General features: G+C 37.7%; 1 protein-coding gene across 8 annotated transcripts in view; it reads right to left on the bottom strand.

Moving 5' to 3' along the window:
• The window catches only part of KIF21A (kinesin family member 21A), a 94,240-nt gene that overhangs the window by 7,997 nt on the left and 63,693 nt on the right, over positions 1–22,550 (bottom strand). For 3 of the 8 annotated variants that reach the window (XM_074903279.1, XM_074903282.1, XM_074903281.1), the window contains 13 exons: positions 21,686–21,787; positions 19,723–19,888; positions 19,054–19,074; positions 15,333–15,393; positions 15,060–15,114; positions 13,711–13,928; positions 9,555–9,665; positions 8,871–8,999; positions 7,279–7,317; positions 5,111–5,247; positions 2,526–2,706; positions 2,019–2,183; positions 1,216–1,333 (listed from right to left, as the gene is read on the bottom strand). In XM_074903279.1, the coding sequence (XP_074759380.1) occupies positions 1,216–1,333; positions 2,019–2,183; positions 2,526–2,706; positions 5,111–5,247; positions 7,279–7,317; positions 8,871–8,999; positions 9,555–9,665; positions 13,711–13,928; positions 15,060–15,114; positions 15,333–15,393; positions 19,054–19,074; positions 19,723–19,888; positions 21,686–21,787 (1,503 nt within the window). The remainder of the gene's footprint in view (positions 1–1,215; positions 1,334–2,018; positions 2,184–2,525; positions 2,707–5,110; positions 5,248–7,278; positions 7,318–8,870; positions 9,000–9,554; positions 9,666–13,710; positions 13,929–15,059; positions 15,115–15,332; positions 15,394–19,053; positions 19,075–19,722; positions 19,889–21,685; positions 21,788–22,550) is intronic. The other 5 variants (XM_074903280.1, XM_074903283.1, XM_074903285.1 and 2 more) reach the window with 5 other exon arrangements.

The raw sequence follows: 22,550 nt of genomic DNA on the forward strand, positions 1-22,550 counted from the left end.
CTTGTCACGAGTTGGTAGGATGACAAACTTGCATTACATGATCACATCCTGTTGTCCCCACTGAGGTTCTGCACTCATGACTGTGCCAGGATGGTAGCTCCTAACTAACCCAATATTCTGAACTGTGCAGAGAAGTAATTATTAGAGTGCCTCTCTCTGTGACCTTGCTGCCTAAGAATCCTTTGATCTCTAACTATAGGGATTGCTGATAGAATTCAAATCCACAGGCCAAACCATCAAGCTATGCACCCACCTCCCAGGCTGTCTTCTGAGGCTGGTCCAGCACACAACCAAGCATCCAAGAATTGCAGGGTAAAAAGAAGAAAGCATAGCTCAACGAGAAAGCTCACTTGGGTTCTGGCTCCTGCTCCACTCCTAGATGTGTTTATACACTTTTTCCAGTGTGTGAGAAGGCCAGAATGAAGGGTGCCCCCTCATAACAAGCTAGTGTACCTTGCTCATTCTCTCTTTGGTCTCATGAATCACATGTTCTTTGCAGCATGTGAGGGTCAGCTTTATGGGGAAGATGACATATAGTTCATATAATCTGGTGGTTTAGGCACAGTCCTGAAAAATGGGAGGCTTGACAAGAAAAAGAAAAGGGAAAAAACCAGAAGCCCCCTTCTGAATAGATTCCCTATCCTCGAGTGTATTAAATCACAATGCCGAGAAGTGAACACAACTCAGAGCAACCTGTGTGCTAATGAATACACCAAATAGACTGGGCACCTTGGCTGAGATGTGCTGACCTCTCTCCTTCCCACTTCAGAACTCAGGTAGCACTTAAGCAAGGACCTGGGCTAGACCCTAGACTCTCTTCTGTGGGGAGAACACAGAGTGTCTCTGCTGAAACAATTAGGTCTACACTCCAAAACAGAGGCACTGACTTAAGATAGTCTCAAGAGCTAAATGTTACTTAAGAGTAGGTGTTATGAATACTTCTCCAAGATTTCATATGCCTAATGTCCACCTTAGTGGAGATTAAGAAAAAGTTTAATTACATACAACCACCCGTGTTCCATCATGAAATAAAAATAGCACTGCAGCAATAAGCATTTATTAAGACTGAACATTATTCATGATCTGTAACTGATTAAATAATTTCCAACTTTGCTATCACATTTCAGATATGGAGATGTGAGTCACTTCTGCTGAAGCCTGCATCCTATGCTGAGGTAAAGAGTTAAAATAAAGAAGTAAATACTAATGGCTTACCTTTATATAATGATCCTTTGAACCAGTGACAATAAGATCTTGTCCATGACAAATTCGATCCACTGTAAGGCACATAACAGGACCCTGGTGACCAGTTAGCTTTCCTGTAGACTGAAATCTTCAAGAATAAGAGAAGAAATTAGGATTTGTTATTTTTGCATATATCCAATACAGTCTATAGCACAGTTTCTGCCAGAATGGATCTTTTTATTTTTCCCTATGTCTTTACTATTCATCCTCTGGTTTACATATGCTCTATTACTCATATCCATCAGTAAATGTTAAATCTATGTTAGATGTAAATAAAAGTTTATATTTATGTAAAATAAGAATTTAAAATATTAAAAGTAAAGATAAATCAGACCCCTCAAAGTATTCTCTCTATTTTGAACACTCTCTTTGTGCAAGTTCTGTTTGGAAAAGTGCTATTAGTGTGGCTATCACAGTCCTATATTGTATTATATAACATCAATTTGCTTTCATCATCTCATCAACAATTACTAGTCAGGATTCATGTATCTATCACTTTACAAGAGTCTGTTTTCTAGCACCTGTCTTAAACAAAACCTTGTGTTTTTCCAGTCATTTTTACTGAAACAATTCACCATAACCTTAACACATGAAAAAATTACGAGCGCCTCCATTATCTCAGTAACCACCACAGATTATTTGATCCATATCTTGACCATATTTTGCCCAGGTTATGGACATTACTATAAACAGGAAACACTTCACTGACTTTGTTTCATATGCACAGGCAACCAACCACCTAAAGACCATTCTCTTCTGCTGGTGTTCAGTACCTTTTCAGGTCCCACATCCTCACTGAGTTTCCAGCAGCTGCATAGAGGAATGTGCCAGTTGGATTTAGTGCAATCTGATTGATCTGGTTCTCTCCAGCTGGGATAGTGACTGTTCTGTTGGTACTTCCTGAACACACATCACCAGGCATCGCTTGGCCCGAAGACCTGCGTACAGAGAGGAAGGACAAAAAATAAAAATGGAAACAAACCCTACATTACATTCTCCCTGCTTTTCATATGGCTTAAAAACAAACCAATTCACCAGAGCAAAAAGGCTATAAGCAAATTATGAATACTGAACATTTGATAAAACACTGCAGGCGTGAATGCAAATTGTTTTGTGTTTCCATACATTACCAGTACCCCATACTGACTTAGTCTGAACATGTAAAGAAAGCTTCCAGCTCCAGAAAACATTACATTGTGCTGCACTACTGAATCAAATATAATAAAATTTAAAATAAAGACTCATTTAAACTCTTGGCATTTGAGGTTTAGCATACTTACGTCAATGTCCGAATGCACTTAGCAGAATCTCTGATGTCCCACACCTTGATGTAGGAGGTTGAGACTGTGAAGACCAGGCTAGTGTAGTTACAATATTTTATAGAAACAACATTATTTGGATGACCCCCTAGAGACATAATCTCTTGTCCAGTTACCAGATTCCAAACTTTACAGGTACGATCTAAATAAAGACAAACAAAAAGGGAAAAGAATAGAAAAAAAAAAAAACAGAAAAAACCTCATGTTTTCCCAAAACTCATTAATTTTTAAAAAAAGTACAAGCATTCATTTGCATACATACAAATCCCTCCAACCAGGTAAGCACTGCAGAAAAACAACTAAATTAAACAGGTCTTAAAGAATATACATAGGCATCATCTACCATCATCAAAACTAAGCAAGGCTCATCATTCAATGTTGTGTGTTCAAGATGTGCATATTAGCTCCCATAGCATTTTAAAAGGATAAAATTCCATCTTAAGGAAAATGAAGTAAAGATACAGACAGTTTAGAGGCTATAAAGACTGGATAATGACAGATCAAGAGAAGAACACAGATTTTAATTCAAGAATTCTTCATCAAGAGCGTAGTTCAGGAGGGGCTGACTGCCACAATGAAACTACAAAGGTGAGAAGTGATCCAAACTATTTGGTGCTTTAGGAGCCTCGCAGAATCCCACTGTAAGTGCTTTAGTCACAGTTTTCATTCAGTAGCAAAGGAATTTAAATACTGTGACCTTTTTTTGACTAAAATCCCAAACACATACAAGTTTTCAAGAATTTTGTGACACAAATAGAAAGCACAGGAAAATTTCCTTGATGTATCATGTCTATATCACTCCATGTATTTTAGAAGTACATTTTTACTGGGACAAGTAGTGGGAGGATGATGAGAAAGCTTCATGTGTAGACAGTAGTTATAATAGCCTGAAGAAGGTTAAGTATACTAAGTATACCAAAAACTGTCAGCCATTTTAAAATACCAACTATTAAGATCAAAGCCTAACATCGACAGTGTGCCTGAAAGCTTATTGACATTCCTGAATTAGCACTGGCTGTTAGTGTTATGTGATGTCAGTGAGCTGAGCCTTTCTGCTTCAGCAAAAATTTCCAAAAGATTTAGCCTTATTTAATTAAACAACCGTCTACATTCTTGAGTACAAATATACTTTGCAATCTTTTGCCCTCCAAAAAAATATACAGGAAAAATTATTCCGTAAGTTTGGAAAGCTAGCATATGACAAGAAGGAGCAAATATTTACAACATCTACAAATATTCATGTTAAAAACAAAACAAAACACCCTCCAAACCCCCAACCCTTTAGAATACAAATCTAGATGTAAAATTAAAAAAAAATTATAAAGCTTTTTGTCCCCAAATAGTCACTGAATTAAAAATCTCAATACAAATCAACTAAGCAACATTCACAGAAACTAAATATATGTCCTTTTTTGCATTTGTATACACTTTGAGAAATGCTGAAATGTTGGCTTAAAATTTTTAAGACTAAAAGTTTGCCAATTCACTGTAAGAGCGTCTTAGTATTTTTAACAACCAGCTGGTAGAATAGCCATAAAAAACATATCTAAATGTTAGCAGTGGAATACCTGCATCTGATGGGGTAACCTCTATGTTAATATAGGGATAAAAAGGATGCCCTAAAATTTCAGTTTATTCATTATGTGAACTAGTGAAAAGCAGAGTCTCCCTGCCAGTAGGTGTTAACACCTTCCCAGCCACAACTCTAGCTTACCTTAGCTTTGATATTTCAACACAAAAATTAAAAATTCACATATTATCACAAGGAGTCTGCCACAGTTTCAGCTGTACAAGTATAGCAAGTCCTTTCCCATAAGTACCTTATACAAAAAGGCCCAGAGAAAAAGAACATGCAAAAATCACTTTTTGAACAATATTTAAAAGGTTATTCATGAAAAACAACCATTGAGGTCTGGTTATGTTATCTTCAAGTCAAACTGAGTGATTACAATGGAAAGTCACCAAAGACAGGAGGAAAATATTTTCTTCCAAAACATTGTTTCTACCAGCTTGAAGAGTTCATAGACTGGCAGTACCACTCAGTAAGGAATTTAGTAACTACTGAAAATCTAGCCTCCTCCACAACAGCCATACAATTCTTAAGCTCACAAGGGGCAGGCAACAGGAGGAAGCAGAAAATATCCGTAGCTCCACTCAAAGAATCAACTATGGCATGAAGACTCTATTCAACCTCTGTAGATAGCACAGCCAGAGATTTCCACCTCTACCACTACCCTGAGGCTATTACTTTGCATTGCACATCATGTGTACACATTACCAGGTTTGGTTTCATCATATCACTCAACAAATGTTAGTGTTATTCTTGATAGGTGCTTTTTCTACTACAAATAAACAGCCAAATATCACACATTGGAATTAGAAACCTAAGATAATTACTGTAAATCCTTCTTCAGCTTATGTTGCAAAATGGATCCTTACAATCTCCCACTGTATTTACAGCATTGAGCACAAACTGAGAATTTCACAATACCCCAGTTGTCAAAGTAGCCTCTGGAGGCAGCACAGATGCATGGAGCTTGCCCAACCTTTAGATCCAGTGAAGAGAAGGTCATCAGTTGCATCCACACAAAGCACAGCCTTGGTATGTCCTTCAGCTGTATAGATACACTGAAGTGGGGATGATCGGATGCATTTTGAAGCAGGGAATGGGTTAATTATCCCCCTGAAGAAAAGAAGAGAATGTGAGTTGGGCATAGTAATAGACACAGATAAAATTAATTTATTTAAAGGTAGGGAAAAAAGTTACTTTACTTTTCTTACATGTGAGGGCAGAACAGCTGAATGCCTTTCATAAATTATGTAAGGATTTTCACTATTTAGCTTCAACAAATGTCAACTCTGGATTATCAGATAAAGGAAATCACATACAAAACCAAACAAATGAAAAAAAGACAGGATGTTGATTGTTGGGTACATGGGAAAGTCTGTGTAATGCTTAAAGAACCAGGATGCTTAAATCTCCTGGATGCCTAGGACCAGCCTTAAAACTGCAGATTGCATAAAGACATGTTAATCTAAAGAGCATGTCTGAAAAATGGAGCAAATGTAATGTGCACTGATAGCTTCAAATTCAGCAAGCATTTCACATCAACTGCTTTCTACAGTCAGGCTTGGAAAACTGCTGCTAACTTGTGTGCCTGAGGAAGGTTCCTGCTGCACCCCATACCCAACACCACACTTGTACTCGTATGTCTAAAGGGAGTATGGCTGGAGTACAGCTATCCCAGAGGAATCTTCCTGGGGATTTGTAGCTAGTTCTGCAGTGGTGCCAAAAGACTGTAACTCAGCCTGAAAAAAATCACAGTTTGTCACCAAATAAAAATTATTTAACAGTCTAAAATCCCATGGATACAACTCCACACACACATGGACCCCACTGATTTATGTGCAGAAAAGCCTCAAAGTAATGCCCACAAACATGCAACACAATCATGTGAATTGACCAACTTGCAGTTAAGAGTCACTGTCATGCCCTTCTGGGGATTACACACATAACTGTGAGAAAAGGAACTAAGCCATAGCCCTATCTCACACAAAAAAAAAAAAAAAAAAAAAAGTGTCAGATGCTTTAGGAAAATGTAAAAATTCCCTAATATTGCCAAGAAGCTTGCTACAGAAGGAAAATGTTCTTCCTGATACTACTGTTGTGACAATTAGCCGAACTATCTAGTACAGTTTTAGAAATTATTATTTTATACATTTTTACTGCTCAGGACATCTTCATTCTTATAATTCATTACTTCTGCAGAATATTTTTAGAGATTTTACTAATATTAATATTGCCTTAAATTGTTTGACATCAACTTCCTCATTTTGAAAAGGCATTCACCTTTCAATCTGCACCCTTTTACATTTGCAAGAATACGGGAACAATTTACTTTATTATTTTTAACTTAGGTCTCTATGCTTTTGTCTTCTAACACCACACAAAACTAGTATGGTTTTCTCTGTAGTATTCTCCAGTGGATCATGCTGCCTCTAGACTGAGTTATTCCTATTGCTGTTCTCACACACTCATTCCCTTGACAAGCCATGTAAAATACATGTCCTGGAGCTATTTATATATGCAGTGCTCTGAAATCTACAGACAGAAGATGATATGACTCCTACAATGGCCAGACAAAGCCACCATCACATTATTACTAGCCCTTTCACTGACCTTCTCTTGATAAACCATTTTTTAACTGAGTAGCAAAATCCTAAAGCACAGCTTAGGAGCAATGAGTGTGAACATTTCTTTCATCTCTTAAACCACTGTGCATTCTGTCAGAAAGATATTATAAAAAACCTACTCATTTTTATTTACACTGGGGTTTAATTTTTAGTGACCAAAGCATATAACTGAACAAGAAAAACAAAAAGAAAGAGAGAGGCATATAAAACCTAAGAAAATATCCACTCCTCTCTTTTTTTTAAAGAAAACTAAGAGAGAAATAATATGTCTAAGGAAAGGTTTACACTTCATTTAAAAAGAAAAAAACTGACATGCTCAACAACAATAAAAAACACCCTAAAAAAGGAGAGGGAGAGACATGCTTGACCAAAATTTCAGATTTTTAAACTTCTGGCAAAAGCAAAAAGAGTGTATACAATGCACAAGTATCAGGAAAATTCATGCAGTAAAATGAAATTTCCTAAGAATTTAAGAATAACTTCAGAAAGAGATGCCAAGAAAACAGAAAAGAGAGAGTACCTGTGTACCTCCGACAGAGAGGAATCACTTTCATCAGACCTACAATCAACAGTGGTGGAATTGTGAGGAGAAAGAATATAGGTATCAGCAAATTAAAGCCTCCATATGAGAAGAACAAACAACAGCATGGCCAATTCAGAAAAGCAATGCAAATCCACATAGAGTATGCAGCATTGCTGAGGGTATACCTTAAATTGGTAATAACGGCGGGTGGGGGGGTGAGAGGAATAATAATCTTAAAATAGCACTCTCAACAGTAAGTTACACTGGTAGACTGTCTCAGCCCAAGAAGCTGAGTAAAACCAGCTGAGCCATTTCTTATTTCCCCAACATTTTCTTAAAGAAGTAAAAGCAACAAAGTAAAAGAAGAGGGATGCATAATTTAAGCTCTGTAACATAGTGCTTGTTGAAAATGTCAAAAGAAAAAAAAAAATTCTGAACATTAATGCTTGTTAAGTGTAGAAGAAACGTGTAAAATGTTAAGCATAAAAATATAAATATTAAATGTATTGATAGCCCACCGAAAAAAGAACAGCAATTTGCAAACGATCCTAAGTTCAAAATCCTTCACCTCTCATTTTCAAAAATGTTTCAAAATAAAAACCAAGAAAACACACAAGAGAAATCCACCCCCCAGACATGAGCATTTACAGTATGCTTTAAGATGTCCTTCATTTTCAACTCAAATCAAACAGATTCAGCAGTTTCAATTTGACTTCAAAGACAGTCCAGAGAAAATTAAAAGCGTTAGGTGGGAGTTAGCAATAAGATAAAGGTAACATAGCTAAGATAAAGAAGTTATAAGCACAGCTAAACTACTGAAAGCCTTGCAAGCTACTGCCTAGTATGTGGTGACTCTGTAGACCACTGAAAAAAACCCAGTTTTATAAAAAACATTAGTGTAAACAGACAAGAGCTATTTCTTGTCTTGCTACAGCCAAAACTAAAGGTTTTTTCTAAGGTGGAGTTGCAGTTTATAAGCGTTGCATGGCACTAGTACCAGTACTGAAACCTGCAAAGATTTGCTCAAGTCCACTGCAATTTAGAGTAAGGTTCCTAACAGATGCCTAACGCCAGAGGAAACTGAGCTCTACTTCTAAACAAGGTATGAATATCATCTGCTCCTCCAGATCACCTCCTAAAGTCAGTCTGTTCAATAATTTGGATAATCTCTAAACTGTGTTCTAGCCATTTCAGCATCCCATCCTGCTGTGACAGCGCTTGGAGAAATGCTGGAGTAACCAAACAACTGTCAAAAGCCCTATTTCCTAAATTGTCAGCTAAATCCTACTTTCAAGTGTAAACATGCAAACAGATACACATACGTCTAAAGATTCTACTGTTTTCTATTTTGCGTTTAAAACTACACATAGCCTAGAAAACAGGAAACAAGGTTCAGCAGGAAATTGCTTTTCTTGAATTTTTACAATGGTTCCATGGAAGTTTAAAATATTTTATTTTAAAACTACAAGAAAACATGAGAAATGTCTCCTCTTGTCTTGCAGGAAAAGGGCAAAATATCTAACAGATACTACGCTGATAACTTGAGCACATTTCCTGGTTGGGGGCTGAGGCTTCCCTCTGTGACTTACTTATCCCGCTGAACTGCTGTGTTTCCCTGAGAAACAGTAAGACGACTAAAAACATTCATTTCATTACGGGGCCGGCTTGGTGGGGAAGTAGGAGGTGACAGACTAGCCTCTGGGGCTCCAGAATCTGAGCTACAAGAAAAAAAGAACATCTTCTTTAACAGGTTATGAATGGTTAGAGAAGTTAAATGCAACATGCCTCAAATGTTAGATGCCCTTTTCCTAAGCGAATAAATAAAATTATAATGCCAGCTACAGCTGTTTCCCAGAGAAGGTAACAAACTTAAGACTACAAACTGCTGCAGAGTGCAAGGTAGCATATAAACTTTGAATGTTGTGCCAACAGTGAAAGCTCCACGCAGAAAACACACATATGTAAAATGAAGAAATTCTTATAAAACTGCAGTTTCTTATAAAAATTAATGACTTCCATTAAGGAGAAAAAAAAAAATCATTTGCAAATGCTCCAAATGTCATTTTCTCGGGGCTCTGCTCCTGCATTATTTTGTACAGAAAAACACTCTGGAAAAAAAGGCCACACACAGAAGTTGAATAGTGAATAATATCACTGCCAACAATAAAAACTGTCCTAGAATTAAAGAAATAGAAAAATACAGATTTATTTTTCAATAAAATATAACCAAGGTTTAAATTATTTCAGAGAAAACAAATTTAAAAGAATCTTACAATTTTTGTTCTTTTGCCTTTGTCTTTTCCATTGTTTTCTCATAGACTTTTCTCCTTGCTAAAGGTGAAGGCTCAGGTATCTTCTTCTCTGATAGAGATGGCTGTCTAGAACTAAAGCAAGAGGAATCATTATCTTATTTTAAGGTCCTTTACAAACTTGCTTTTCTTACATTAAATGTCATTCTCCCACTCAGATTTAGAATTTCAGAATGTGTTTCACCTATTATTGTCTCTCTTGAATCTATGGACTCTAAATTTGTTCTCACATTTTAATATAAAAATGCATAAAGTTTATTAACTTTCATAGGTCATCAACATATGAAGAGCCAGATGCTGAATATGCAAAGGAGATCTGCTAATTCAATAATAAAAGAGACTACCAAAAGAAATACAGTGGAGTGTACATCTCAGATTAAGATTATGGAGAAGATGGAAGGTATAACTAAGATCTAAAATTTCAGATTCCATAACTTTCATCTACAATAGGCTGCTTACAGACATGAAGAACAGAGAAATCATGATGACACTTACATATTAATTAAACTTTGCATTAACATATTCATGTTTCTATGTCAAATTCATAATTAGGAAGTAAGAAAAAGTATTTCCCATTGACAGCCTGACTACTAATATATGTAGAAGCACTGCTTCTCTTCATCTGCTCTTCCATTCTTTCTTGCTTTCCATTCCTCCTTTGTCTCTCTAGTTCTTCATCTGAAATAATTCCAGTTCACAGTCACTGTGGTATTTCTCCCAACATTTTACTCCCCATTAAAAATAGTGAAAAGTGCAATATTAATGCTGACACCCAAATGTCATCATTTCACCACAGTCACATAAAAGAAGAAGGGAATCTGGATGGTCTCCGCTCTTCTGAACTCTCATTTCTCACTAGCTGGGCAATCAGAAAAGCAACATTTGCTTTGGTTTATCCTTTTTTTCATGTGTTTAGAAGTTGTTTCTATGAATATAAATGAATATTTCACTAAATGAGAGAAAGCAGATTCTAAAAGTGCTTTTGTGCCATACAATTTTATTAAGGAGACAAAGTTCAGTTGGCAGGCCACCTGACACGGTTACTAGCATCTAGTCTCGGAGCTCTACAGGCTCTGGATCTACACAGCTGCAACTTCTCTGCATGAGAAAAGCTGCACCAATTTCCCTTGAGAGGATGCCTGATATATAAAATCCATCTGGGGACTGACATGCAGAATAACATGATTTAACAAGGACAGTGCAACTAAGAACAGCTACTTGGCTCAAGTACCTGAGACTGACTGTCTCAGCTGATCACATGCACACTTAACACAAGCCCTAATTGGACGGTGAAGGTCATACCCGGAGGATCTAGTGCCAAGCGTGTGCAGACCTTAGAGTCCCCCCAGGGTCTTCAATAGACGGCAAAAGGGGGACAAGGGACAACCTGTCCGGTTTTGCTCAGAAGCCTAGCAGTTAAAGTGCACAAAAAGAAGGGGAAGGTGGGTTCAATTCTCTCCTCAAGGCCAGAGCACCCATTTCTCTGCAGGGCTCCCTTACCTCTAGGCATACTCTGCAAAGGACATTAAAAAGAGAGGGAACAGGAGAGAGAGGGAACAACAAGAGGGGGAACTCCCTCCCTCTCTTTATGCTGGACCAGTATGCACTTAGGAATGCAAAGGTCCAGTCGCCACAAGGCAAATTCTACGATCAGCCTGACAGCTAGATCTTTCAGCAAGGATGACAAACTTGGGTTATAGTCTCCATTGCCATGGTTGCCTATGTTTCTACTGTGCAGCTAGAAGATTAAACCAACCACACCAGAAACTGGAACCCAAGCATCTCTGCCTCACACCAGCATCCTATACAGCATACTCAGAAATGGAGCCAGCTCCCTCTTGCTCACTTTCTACCTGCCCCTTCCATCTTTGACTCCCTCAGAAGAAGGTGTAAACAAGATGATCATATTATGAATTCTTTTTGAAAGCCTGGAAATGCAGATATTATAAAAATGCAGCAGTCTTGGTGGAATTAACTTCCTAAGCATAGATGTAAAAAACAGGTGTGTGATGTCAATTATCCGAAAGGAGCAGGACACACACCTAATTACAGGTTTCTGGTGCCCTTTTAGATATCCCAGGATATCAGTGACATCTGAACAGAGCTGGCACAAGACCTGCAGGAGACCACTCTACTCCTGAGGCTGCTGTAGATGAGTTGAGCAAAGGACAACAGCAATAGCCATCTATGTAAACAGAGTAAGAACCAAAGTGACTGTTGCCCACACGCATTTAAGTGCCTCTCTGAATTACCACAGATCTGAGAAAACTGAGGGGTTTGCAGACACCTAAATTTGCACCTAAGCATATAATTAATTTCTCTCACTTCCAGAGAATGTATATTTTGGATCACTGTAACTACTTCTACACCCCTGAATGACACTTGAGTAAGTGGCACAAGGGAGATAATGTTTATTGGAGGTAAGGCCACATTCTACTCCAGAAGAATATATTTTATTACAAGAGTTATGATGGCACTACAGGCCCATACAGGAAAGCCATATGGCTTACTAAGACAACCTTTCTTCAACAATGACCAGTGACCAGAAAAAACAGCAATACTGCATGAAGTATACTGAGTTCTATTTTTGAACAAGTGAGGAAGTCACTGCAGACATTGTGGGAATTTTTGATCTCTCATCTGCTAAAACATGATAAATAACAAACCAAAACTTATGTGAAGCCTACTGCTGATTGAACTGATTTACTGACAGTGCTTAACTCTCTAACGTTCACAGAACCCAGTTTTGGAAAATCCTGTTTCGCCTCGTTGTTGGCTTACTTTCACAAATGGATACATTCTAGAAGATGCAGCGAGGCAAAAGTCAGTATTACCTGAGTCTCGGGTGCCAGGTCATAACACTTGACGTTTTAAATCTTGAAGCTTCAAAAGTCTCTAGTGATCTCACACTAACTGCTGAAACAAGTGGATTTCTTCACCTATCCTCACCCCCAAGAGCATTCTTTTCAAGCAGATACTACTTGTAAAATGCACTGAAGCCATCAGCATGGGTTAATAATTGCTGTCAGCAGTGTTTTACTGTTCATGATTGCCACCTCGAGCACATGCTAGAAATATAGTAAAAATAATACAGATTGCAAATATACATTAGATGGAGACTGCTGTAAAAATATTACGCGAATAGGACAGATGAATAGTGAAAGATGCCTAGTTCCAGAATCTGTGACATGAAGATAGCTATGAGACAGAGTTTTTCCATATCACTGAATGTGGCAAGCACATTCAGTTTACCCATGACTTTGTGCAGTATAGGAGCTAGTACCTAAAAAGCCAAGAAAAGGGTCTCTAGCAGTGGATGTCTAATAACCACCAGTGATATTGGTAGGTATAAAAAGAACAGCAAGAGCAAGTGGAAAAAAAAAAAAAAAAAAAAAAAAGAGTGCATGTGAGAGACCTGCTGGCCCCAAAGTAAAAAGACAAAAATAATATTTTTATTTCTATTTGGCACCAAGCAATACTTTCAATTAGTAAAACTGCTCTGCAGGTAAGTGAAACCTGCAAATAGAAAGTATTTTGGAGGATTCATAATATCCAATATGTTTCTTTCAACTTCACTCTTGCATGCTCTATTACTGTACAGACTTCTTCATTTTAAGCGTGGTCCACACAAGATGACTCACAGAAATATTTTACCTAGGTAAAAATCTCTAGTTAGGACCATAGACAGATACTCTTTCTATGTTATATAAAGTTTTGGGGATAGGGTTCTGCAGTGGTTTTTTTTTTTAATCTCTCTGCTGTTCTAAGCAGATTCTCACTACCTCCCTAGAACGTGCATTTCCCATAGCACTAGTACAGCCAAGTATCCAATGTACTAGATGGATTTTTCCCACTACTTAGAAATAAGGCTACAATAAATTTACTATGACAAAGCAACTTAACAGAACTTATATCTTACATCAGAAACACGTTACTTACAACAGAGCATTAATACTTTCTAGAGTGGTGATGGTAGAAAAGGAGGAGGTTTGTCAGTATTATTTAGTAAGCTTCAAGTATATCAACCTCCTTTGTAAAGTTAAAATAATAGATTACAGGAAATTGGCAACATGCATTTTTTAAAAGCAAAGGATAATTAGTACAGCATGGCCAGACTTACATGCTGCCTATCTTAGAAGGTAAGCCAGATGGTGGGGGAATAAACTCTCTGTCCCTAGCAGAAGTATCATTTGTGTCAGCAGCCATCCCACTTTCTTGGGTTTCTGCAACTGATGCAAGAGGGCCAGCCAAAGTAGAGTCTGTAGCACTAATGTCAGAGACTAAATCGCTGCTGTCTGCATAAAGCAATTCCATCTGGGTAGTGGTCCTCCGGCGGGCCTGGAGACAAAAAAAAGCTAAGTTGCAACTTAAACATTTCATGGTATGTGTCAAGACTGCTACACTTCAGCTTCTCATTAGATGGTAATTAGCATCCACCCTCAATTCAATTGGCAGCTACCTTTGGAAACTAAATCAAGGAGCTCACCTCTATTCTTTGGCGACATTTCAGAGGAGGCACGTCAAATTCAACAGCATGAAACACTGATTTGACAACAGTTTTCCAAGGATATAATTTCAACCAACTACCAGTGCCTGCCAATACTACAGTAGTACAACATTACTCTCCTAAGGTTTGTCCAAAAAAAGAAAGTGTGAATTCTTACATTGATGCTTCTGCTGATATAAAAACTCTGCTTCTTACTTAATGTCACTTCAAAATTAGTTTAGGCCAACATGAATTAAGATTCGCTCAACATTTCAACAATCTGAAACCAACACAAAACCTGACAAAGAAGCCAAGCTTTGTGCAACACAGTCATTCTTAAAAAAACACAGTCATACATCATGCAACAGCCAATCTAGATATATTCCTCCAAAGACAGCTGCAGTTAGAAGAGTGGAGGTTATGCTTCTATTTACTTTGCAAACTTGGTTTATGCTCCTGTAAGCACAGGACCAAAATTGCAATCAGTGCACATTTCCAGTTCCCACTGCCATTAATATTAAACTGCAGCCAGCCTAGATATATTCCTCCAGTGTCAACTCTAATTAAGAGCCTAGAGGTCAAACTTCTATTTATTTTATAAACTTCCTTTACGTTTCTATGACCACAAAAGCAAATAGCAAACAACAAGCATGTTCACAGTTCCCACTGGCATAAACATTAAACTATAGTCCAATTAATACTAAACTGCCAATCTACTGCAGTTTGGAGGTGTAGTAATTGGAAGAACATGTCTGATTCTGAAACAGTAAAACTGCAACCACAAAATACTGAAAAAGTACATTTTTATCACTGCTTATCAGAGAGGAGTATCACACAAAAGCATATTACATACAAATCACATGAATGGTACATCAGTTCACCTTCTGCATATCTTCATTCACTAATATCTCTAGAGCAAAGCAAGAGCATTCCCCAGAAGGGGGCATGCAAGTATGAATTATCATCATCATTGTACAGCCTACCTTGCTTTTGGGTTTGACTTCACCACAAAGCTTCAAAAGATCTGAAGATAATGAACTGAAAGAAAAATTGCATTACAGTTAGAAAGAAAATAGCAATATTTTTGCAGAATGTGTATTTTTATTTGATTCTTGTTTCTATGAAATGGTAGACAAAATGGAATGAAACAATGTCAGAGGTATCTTCTAATGGATACATGATGCATTACAACAAAAATGAAGTGATATTAATTTTTCTAGAACCAGATCTAGTTACCTGTTAACAAGATTGCTCACCTTCCATCTGTCCCAGGACTATGCAATGGAGCATCCTCATCAGTACTATCTTCCAAATTTTCTAGAAAATTTTTAAAAGAATAATGTTCATCTGTCCATCTACAACAGGACATGCAGGTTTTAAGTGCTATACAAAACAGCTCAGACAATGCTGAATGTAGATGAACAGCATATGAAAGGCAGTTTTCAAAATATCTTGACCATCTGTTAGCCAGTCTTCATTTAATTTTCCTGGTATCTAAACTAAAGTTTTTCATACAATCTAAATAAATCATACACCTAGGCATACTGTGCCAAATGTGATCCTCTATTTATTGCAGCAGAGCAACAGGGATGACAGAAAACCAGAAATAATTTCTAGAAGGAAATCTGGAAGAAAGAAGATAAAGCACAGGAAATTAACTGCAAGACATGGAAGACACAGGATATAAATCAATACACAGTAAGGATGTCTCTTCTTCCTCTTTTTTCATAATCTTGCTCTGAGACAGAATCAGTTTGGTTATAATGGAAAAAAAAATGTATTTTTAACTAGCTAGTAAGCTGAGGCTCAGCCTCAGCTTATACAGAATGGCACCATTTGGGCTGACATGAAGCAAGCACTTTATTAGTATATAAGCACTTAGATTTCAAAACAGGATGATGCCACCACTTAATACTATAGAACTGCTTCCTAAAAAGAGATTCATTCTATTGAAGTTGATTTTAAAATGAAGCTGTTCAGTAGAAATGCTCCTGAAGTAAAATGGGTACACAAACCTGTCCACAAAAGACAAAACTGGCATGCGTGTCACACACTGTCAAACATCAGGTTAACATGTCTGCATGCAAATGGTGCAAAACATTAATTAAGCTGGGACAACAAGTTCAGGGCATATATTCAATCAATTCCAAACTGCTGGGAAACCAAATCCCCTCACTTGCATATTATTCTAATAATGCGTTTTAAGCATAGTTTAAGGACATAGGTCATACACTCCTGCAAGCAAAGTTCTCCATTTTTTAACACAACCATGAAATATTAAGGGTTAAATAATCTTCTAATGACATTCTGTTACATCTCTTCATTATTATTAGAGGCGCTTTAAGTTTATTTACTTAATCTCTACCAGAAAGCAGACACCCTTTGTAATGTATGGAACCAATATATTTGGTACCCCTATTGGTATATTTGGTACTCATATTAAAATAGGTTTGTCTATGTATATGTTTTAAGTGCAAGTTTATGCTTTGGACAAAGAAAGAAAGGAAAGTCATAGGGTTTCCAATTGAATTCTGAGAAGGAATGAAGAAAAGGGAAATGTGCCGCCTTCTGTATGCCACATCTGATCGTGTTTCCTGAAAAAATCAAAACCATACCTCAATCTAGCACCAACACCAACAATGCAATTCCGAGGTACTCAATTACTGTAACCTTAATTATCAGAAATATAACAATATTATAAAGAAAACAGGGTCACAGGAATAGCACTCTGAACTTTCTTTTTTGTTCCATCCTGGATTTGAGCCCACGTTAAACCTTTGCTATACACATTATTCTATGTCTTCTGCAGAAGAGAGGATCAAGACTACTACTTCTTCTAGCACAGCACAACAGTAGCATCAATAAATGCATTTTTTTAAAATATTCATATTAGGGTGATGTTACTTAATCCCATTCTCAAAGAACTTGCAGTCAGCTTATACAGGCAACAAAGTAGAAAGTGTGTGATAGCCACAAAAGGTGGGATTTTATTTGTAGACTCATATTCATGTGACCTGATATGTATTGATACTTTTCTTCAGTTTGTCTGCAATTCAGCACAGGAAGACTGCACAAAGCCCCAGGTAGAAACCAGCACACAGAATCAACAGAAAGAAATATGAACAGGCAGAAGAGCAAGATTCTGCAAGCAGTCTTGAGCAAGAAGAGATGAAAGGAGCAATAAAATTAGTAAAGGCGGTACAGCTTGCAAGGAGCATCTGAGATGACTGCTAATAAACCAGTGACTGAAGAACAGTGGAGAGCTTTTCTGATGACTTGTCTTCATCCTCACGCAGAGGCAACAATACAGTACCAGTAACAATGCCATACACCAGCACAGTTCATCCAGAGGAAACTGCATTTGACCAGCCCTCTCAAGATCTGCACATACATGGCTGTGAGTCACATCCATGAATGTCCAGATGTCACAGGTGGGAAGGAAAAGCAGCTCCTGCCATTCTTCAGAAAGGAGTGAATCCAGCAACACCTCAGGACTTTGTGGTCATGTTAACTCTTCACAAGAGCGGATGGGATAGCAAATGGCAGCTGGTTCATCCACACACAAGGCAGATGTGCATTCAAAACCCATTCTGAGGGTCAAAACCTGAGCCTGTGATGTGCTTTGCTGGAGATCGAACCCTTTTCTTAAGTCTCCACTTCAACATAGGTGCACAACTACACTGGGGAATGCCCAAACTTCTTCAAGCCAAGTGTATTCAAACAGTTAAGAACTTCTGAAGATTTCATAGCTGAAAGAATGCATCAAGGGAATGGCTCACAAGCTCCCTGGGAAGTGCAACCGCTCTGCTTGGCATGGGGCTGGCTAGGTACTGCTACTGAGTTGACAGGCAGCCTGGTGTTACTGGTCTCAGGATCTGCTGCCACCCACACTTCCATCTGTGAGAATCGTGTCAGGTTACCAGAGAACCCCTGAACCAACAGAGTCCCTGCTAACCAGCTGGCAGTCCCAGCCTCCAAGTCTCACTATGATGGTGTCTGAACTCCCTGCACCTCAAAAAGTTTAGTCGCTAGTGATCTACAAAACACAGACTATAAGCAGTTTGGATTTCAGCACAGACTGAGGTTAGTACAGCATATTCTGTAGCGATAACCCCACAGTGAAGTTGCCTTCCTATAAAGTGTAAGCATAGTCCTGAGTGGCTTAGGTGTTTTAAAAGCCTCAGTTCATGCTTGCAAAGTATTAAAAAGCTTCTTCAATGAGTTGCACTCTACAAAAATTTTGACGATAGAGCTACCGTTTCAATGCATTTAACAAGTGTCTTTTCAGTGCTTCAGGTGCTGTTAGTAAGTAAAAACCTGTCCTGAGCTAAAGAAAATGCAATGCTAACTTCCTGGCTGGAGAAACCGCTCTCCAACAGGGGTGAACACACATACATGTACACACATTAAGGGTCTATTTTAGATACACTATGATATTAATAACCACTGAGGTTCCTGAATAATGCTGTATGCAGCAAGATGCCCTGAAACAGATCATCAGGTGTCACCTTTCAGGAAGCTGGCAAAGTTGAAAAAGTAAGATATAATCTGCATTCTGTACAATATCTACATTACAAAATGAGCTATTTGCAAAAGGTTAAAAGTGACCTGCATGTTAAGGGCTACAATTTTCAGACCTAAAAGATAAGCAGAATTTGTCACAATTACAGCAGCGGTACATCACAAAACAGCTTTATGTAGTCTGAACATACTATACGTTTGTAAGCAGTAAGTCATAAATCTCAAATAGAGCTCTGCTTACCACGTTCACTTCTTATCTGACAAATCTAACATGAGGGCTATGGGTGGTTTCAGAAAGGAAGAAATGCTCTGTAAGCTCATGATAATGAGTACATTTACAGAATAGTTCATGCAAACTTCACACACTCACAAATTCTAAGATGCACCAGTTAGTGAACATGAATGAATTAGTAACTCATGCAGCTGTACAGTACACAGAAAGCTAAACATACTTACCCAGTGGTATGCTATCTAGGTCTGTGTAAATAACAGCAACAAGGAAACAAAAGCAACACTCCAATCAAAATATATCCATTTATAAGAAGAAATAAAACAAAAATACCCAAATATATTCTAAATTTTTCTTAATATCATCTCATAAGAAGTAGAATAGATGCTGTAAGACAGGTGATGACACTTTCAAAATCACTAACGTATGATGATTGAAGAGGATTGCATATTTAGAATTTCACATATCATACCAAATTGTAAATGCATAGTCTTTTGTAAATATGACAATCAGATTATTTAAATTTTAAAAGTCTCACTAATAATAATAATAAAAACCCTTCTACAATTCACCGCCAAGGGGACATACTTAAAAATTACATACATGCTCCCTCCCTGGCAGTGTTCAAGGCCAGGTTGGTCGGGGCTTTGAGCAACCTAGTGGAAAGTGTCCCTGTGCATGGCAGGGGGGTTGGAACTAGATGATCTTTAAGGTCCCTTCCAGGTCAAACTATTCTATGATCCCATGCACATCAATTGTGAAATAGAGTTTAAGTATAAGATGTTAAAATACAGCATCTATTCAGAAAAGAAATAGCCTAGAATGCCCGGTACAGCATGCATGAAAGGAAACATGACATGCAGCTGAATATTCAGGATACAAGATGACAAAACTACCTTGCAAAGCATGACCCAGCAAAGCATCAAGTTCAGGATTTAACTCAGCTTTTTCTTTTAGCATATGAAACAGAAGCTGGTTTTGAGTAGCACTAGTAATTTCTGTCTGCTTAAGGCGTCCCTCAAGAACTTTGATCTGAGCTTCTTTCTGAGCTGCTTGGAGACCCTAGGAGAGAGAAAGAAAGAAAAAGATGACCCATGCTTTATCACACCGCTTTTGTTACAAAGTGAGAATTACCAAAACTTTTTTAAAACTACAAACACAAAAAATGTGTACATTTTAACCTTCCTCTCACATCCTAAAGATCAAGTTTCAACTAAAGATCTTCTTTTTGTTTTGTGGGTTTTTTTTTTTTGTTGGGTTATTTTTAAGAGTATCATTAAGCATTCATTTAACTTGTGTTCCTCAGACTCTGCCTTGCAAATATGCATCTAGTGGCCAAGTTGGACATGACTCCCAAGTACAATTCATAGATTCTTTGCATTTATTTAAGAGTAGCAAGCATCTGAAAAATCAACACCTCCATTTTTCACAAGTACATTTTTTTAATTATTACCTATGATACTCTATAACAAATAACAGGAAAAAAACCCACCAACAATAACTAAAAAAACCCAACCCAACCCCAGAACTGTAACCTTTCCTACAGAATCACTCAGTGAACTTTCAGCTTCTGCTGAAAGATGTCAGGGCCTAACTTAAGATAGAATCCATTCTAAGGAAACTTCCCTAGATCCACAGATCAGTGGGAATTTTTAGTTGTAGAAAATGTAGTCAAGGAAGTTTACAGAAAACAGTTTCCAAATAGAAGAAACAGTAAGGAAAAATGAGGGTACAACACATCTTCTCAAAGACTTGCAGGGTAACAGAGGACTTTGAGTGTAGCACTTGAGAAAGTAGTACTATGGATTTACAGATTAGATTCTGATTCTATCATGAACTAAACCAGGATATCAATAGACACATTTTGGATGTGGAAACAAACAGTAGAATAGACATCAGGCATGACCAATTTTGCAAGAAAACGTACCTTCAGTTTTTGTTATACATTATAATTACTTATCAGAAAGAGGAGAATCACCTTCACATTGTGGAGCTTTTTATAATGAGAAGTAGAAATTGTTAACAGAGTAAGTCAGAGGCACTCTTCTCACAGATACAAGGAACCAGGTATCCATTCAACCCACCCAAGGGCTGAAAAAATCGAGACTGAAATTTGCAGAAGCCAATGTGATTGTGAGAAATTTTTTTTTTTTTTTTAAATAAAACACACACAAACTTTTCTGATTACCTTCATAGTGATGAATCAAGAATGCAAAAAAAGAACAGAGAATTGGTCAGTGCAACTGACCCAAAGCCCATTTCAATAGCCTTGAAATCTTTCATTCGATTCAATGACACTGAACATGGCCTCCAAACAGAAAGAAAAGCAGTATCGAGAGCATACGATACATGTGTGCACGGGGTTATAAAACTGCTAAATATTCATTCTGAAAATATTACTCCCTGAGGCTTTCAGAAAAAGCTCCTATTGCTCTACTCAAAAGTAGAAGTCTAACTGAAGTATGCCACACATCAATATATACCTTAAAATAAATTTTTTAAAGGCTCATTTTTTTTAAGGAAGTGGCTGAGCCGGTCTTTAAAAAAAGACCCTGAGCATTCTTTAGGAGCTTGTTGAAAAACATAACAAGAGAATTATTTGATTATGAAAAGCTAATGCTCTCATAGGAACAACATGAGGTAAGTAGTAGAGAAAAGTAGGCTCTACTGGGAGCTGAAAAACAGGCAACAGGTTGACAGGGACAATGGATCTCAAGGGACTTCACAATGAGAACCAGCACGACTCAGTAGTGTTGACCAGCTTCGCTTTATCGGACGCACATTAGTCAGTCTATATCAGCACAGCTCTGCTCTTGATACATGGCATAGTCCCAGCACACACATATTACAAAGCATTACCTTATTGATACCCATCGTAAGAAAGTGATCAAGCAAATATCGAGCTTCTGTCAAAGTGCAAGCATTAATCACTGCTGTTACATCCAAGGTCTCTCCTTCTTCCTACATGTGCAACAACAAAAGCAGTCAGACTGTGAAAATACCTTTTTTTATTTTTTTTAATCATTACAGTAAACACAGAAAACAGAAACAGTGAAGATCCTGCAACATCACCCAGTTCACCCCCTTGGAACCTCTAAACCATGCACAAAGGATTTTTCTTCCAAACTATCCCCAAAACACCCCACGGTACAGACTCTGCAGCCTTCCCAGTCTCTTCCAGTGCTTCAGTTTCTTTCTATTAGAAGGCTCTTATCAAACTCAAACTCAGATCCCTTCTTTCTACAAGCTAAGCTATTCACAGTGGATGCAGAAATGAGTGCATTTCTTCATTTTCTGTAGCCTTCATACATTTGAAGACTTCCCCCCCTAGTCTTTTCCTCATTTTTCTTCTGATTATTCTCAGCCAATATTAAGCACACTGGTACCCTTAAGAATTACTGAGGTTTTTGTGTTCACTGCTTTTTTACTGGTAAAGTCCTGTAACCTTGCACCATGCTGTCCAAAATTCAAGAAATTCTGATGTGAGTAAAATGCATTAAAGCACAGATCAGTCCAAGGTGGGAGAGGGAGAACTAAATCATTGCCTTATAAAAATATTGATGAGTGTTACAGTTCAGACTTCATGCTACCATGTGACAGGAGACCTAGAAGACTGTATGTGGTGGATTCTTCCTCCTAGATCATGTAATGTATGATGTACATCATGAGAGTTTTTAGATTAGGATATCACTGCTTTTGGTAACATTCAAATTTCTACATCAGT

This window comes from Athene noctua, chromosome 3 (genome assembly GCF_965140245.1).
Source record: "Athene noctua chromosome 3, bAthNoc1.hap1.1, whole genome shotgun sequence".
In the NCBI taxonomy this organism is placed as follows: Eukaryota; Metazoa; Chordata; class Aves; order Strigiformes; family Strigidae; genus Athene; species Athene noctua.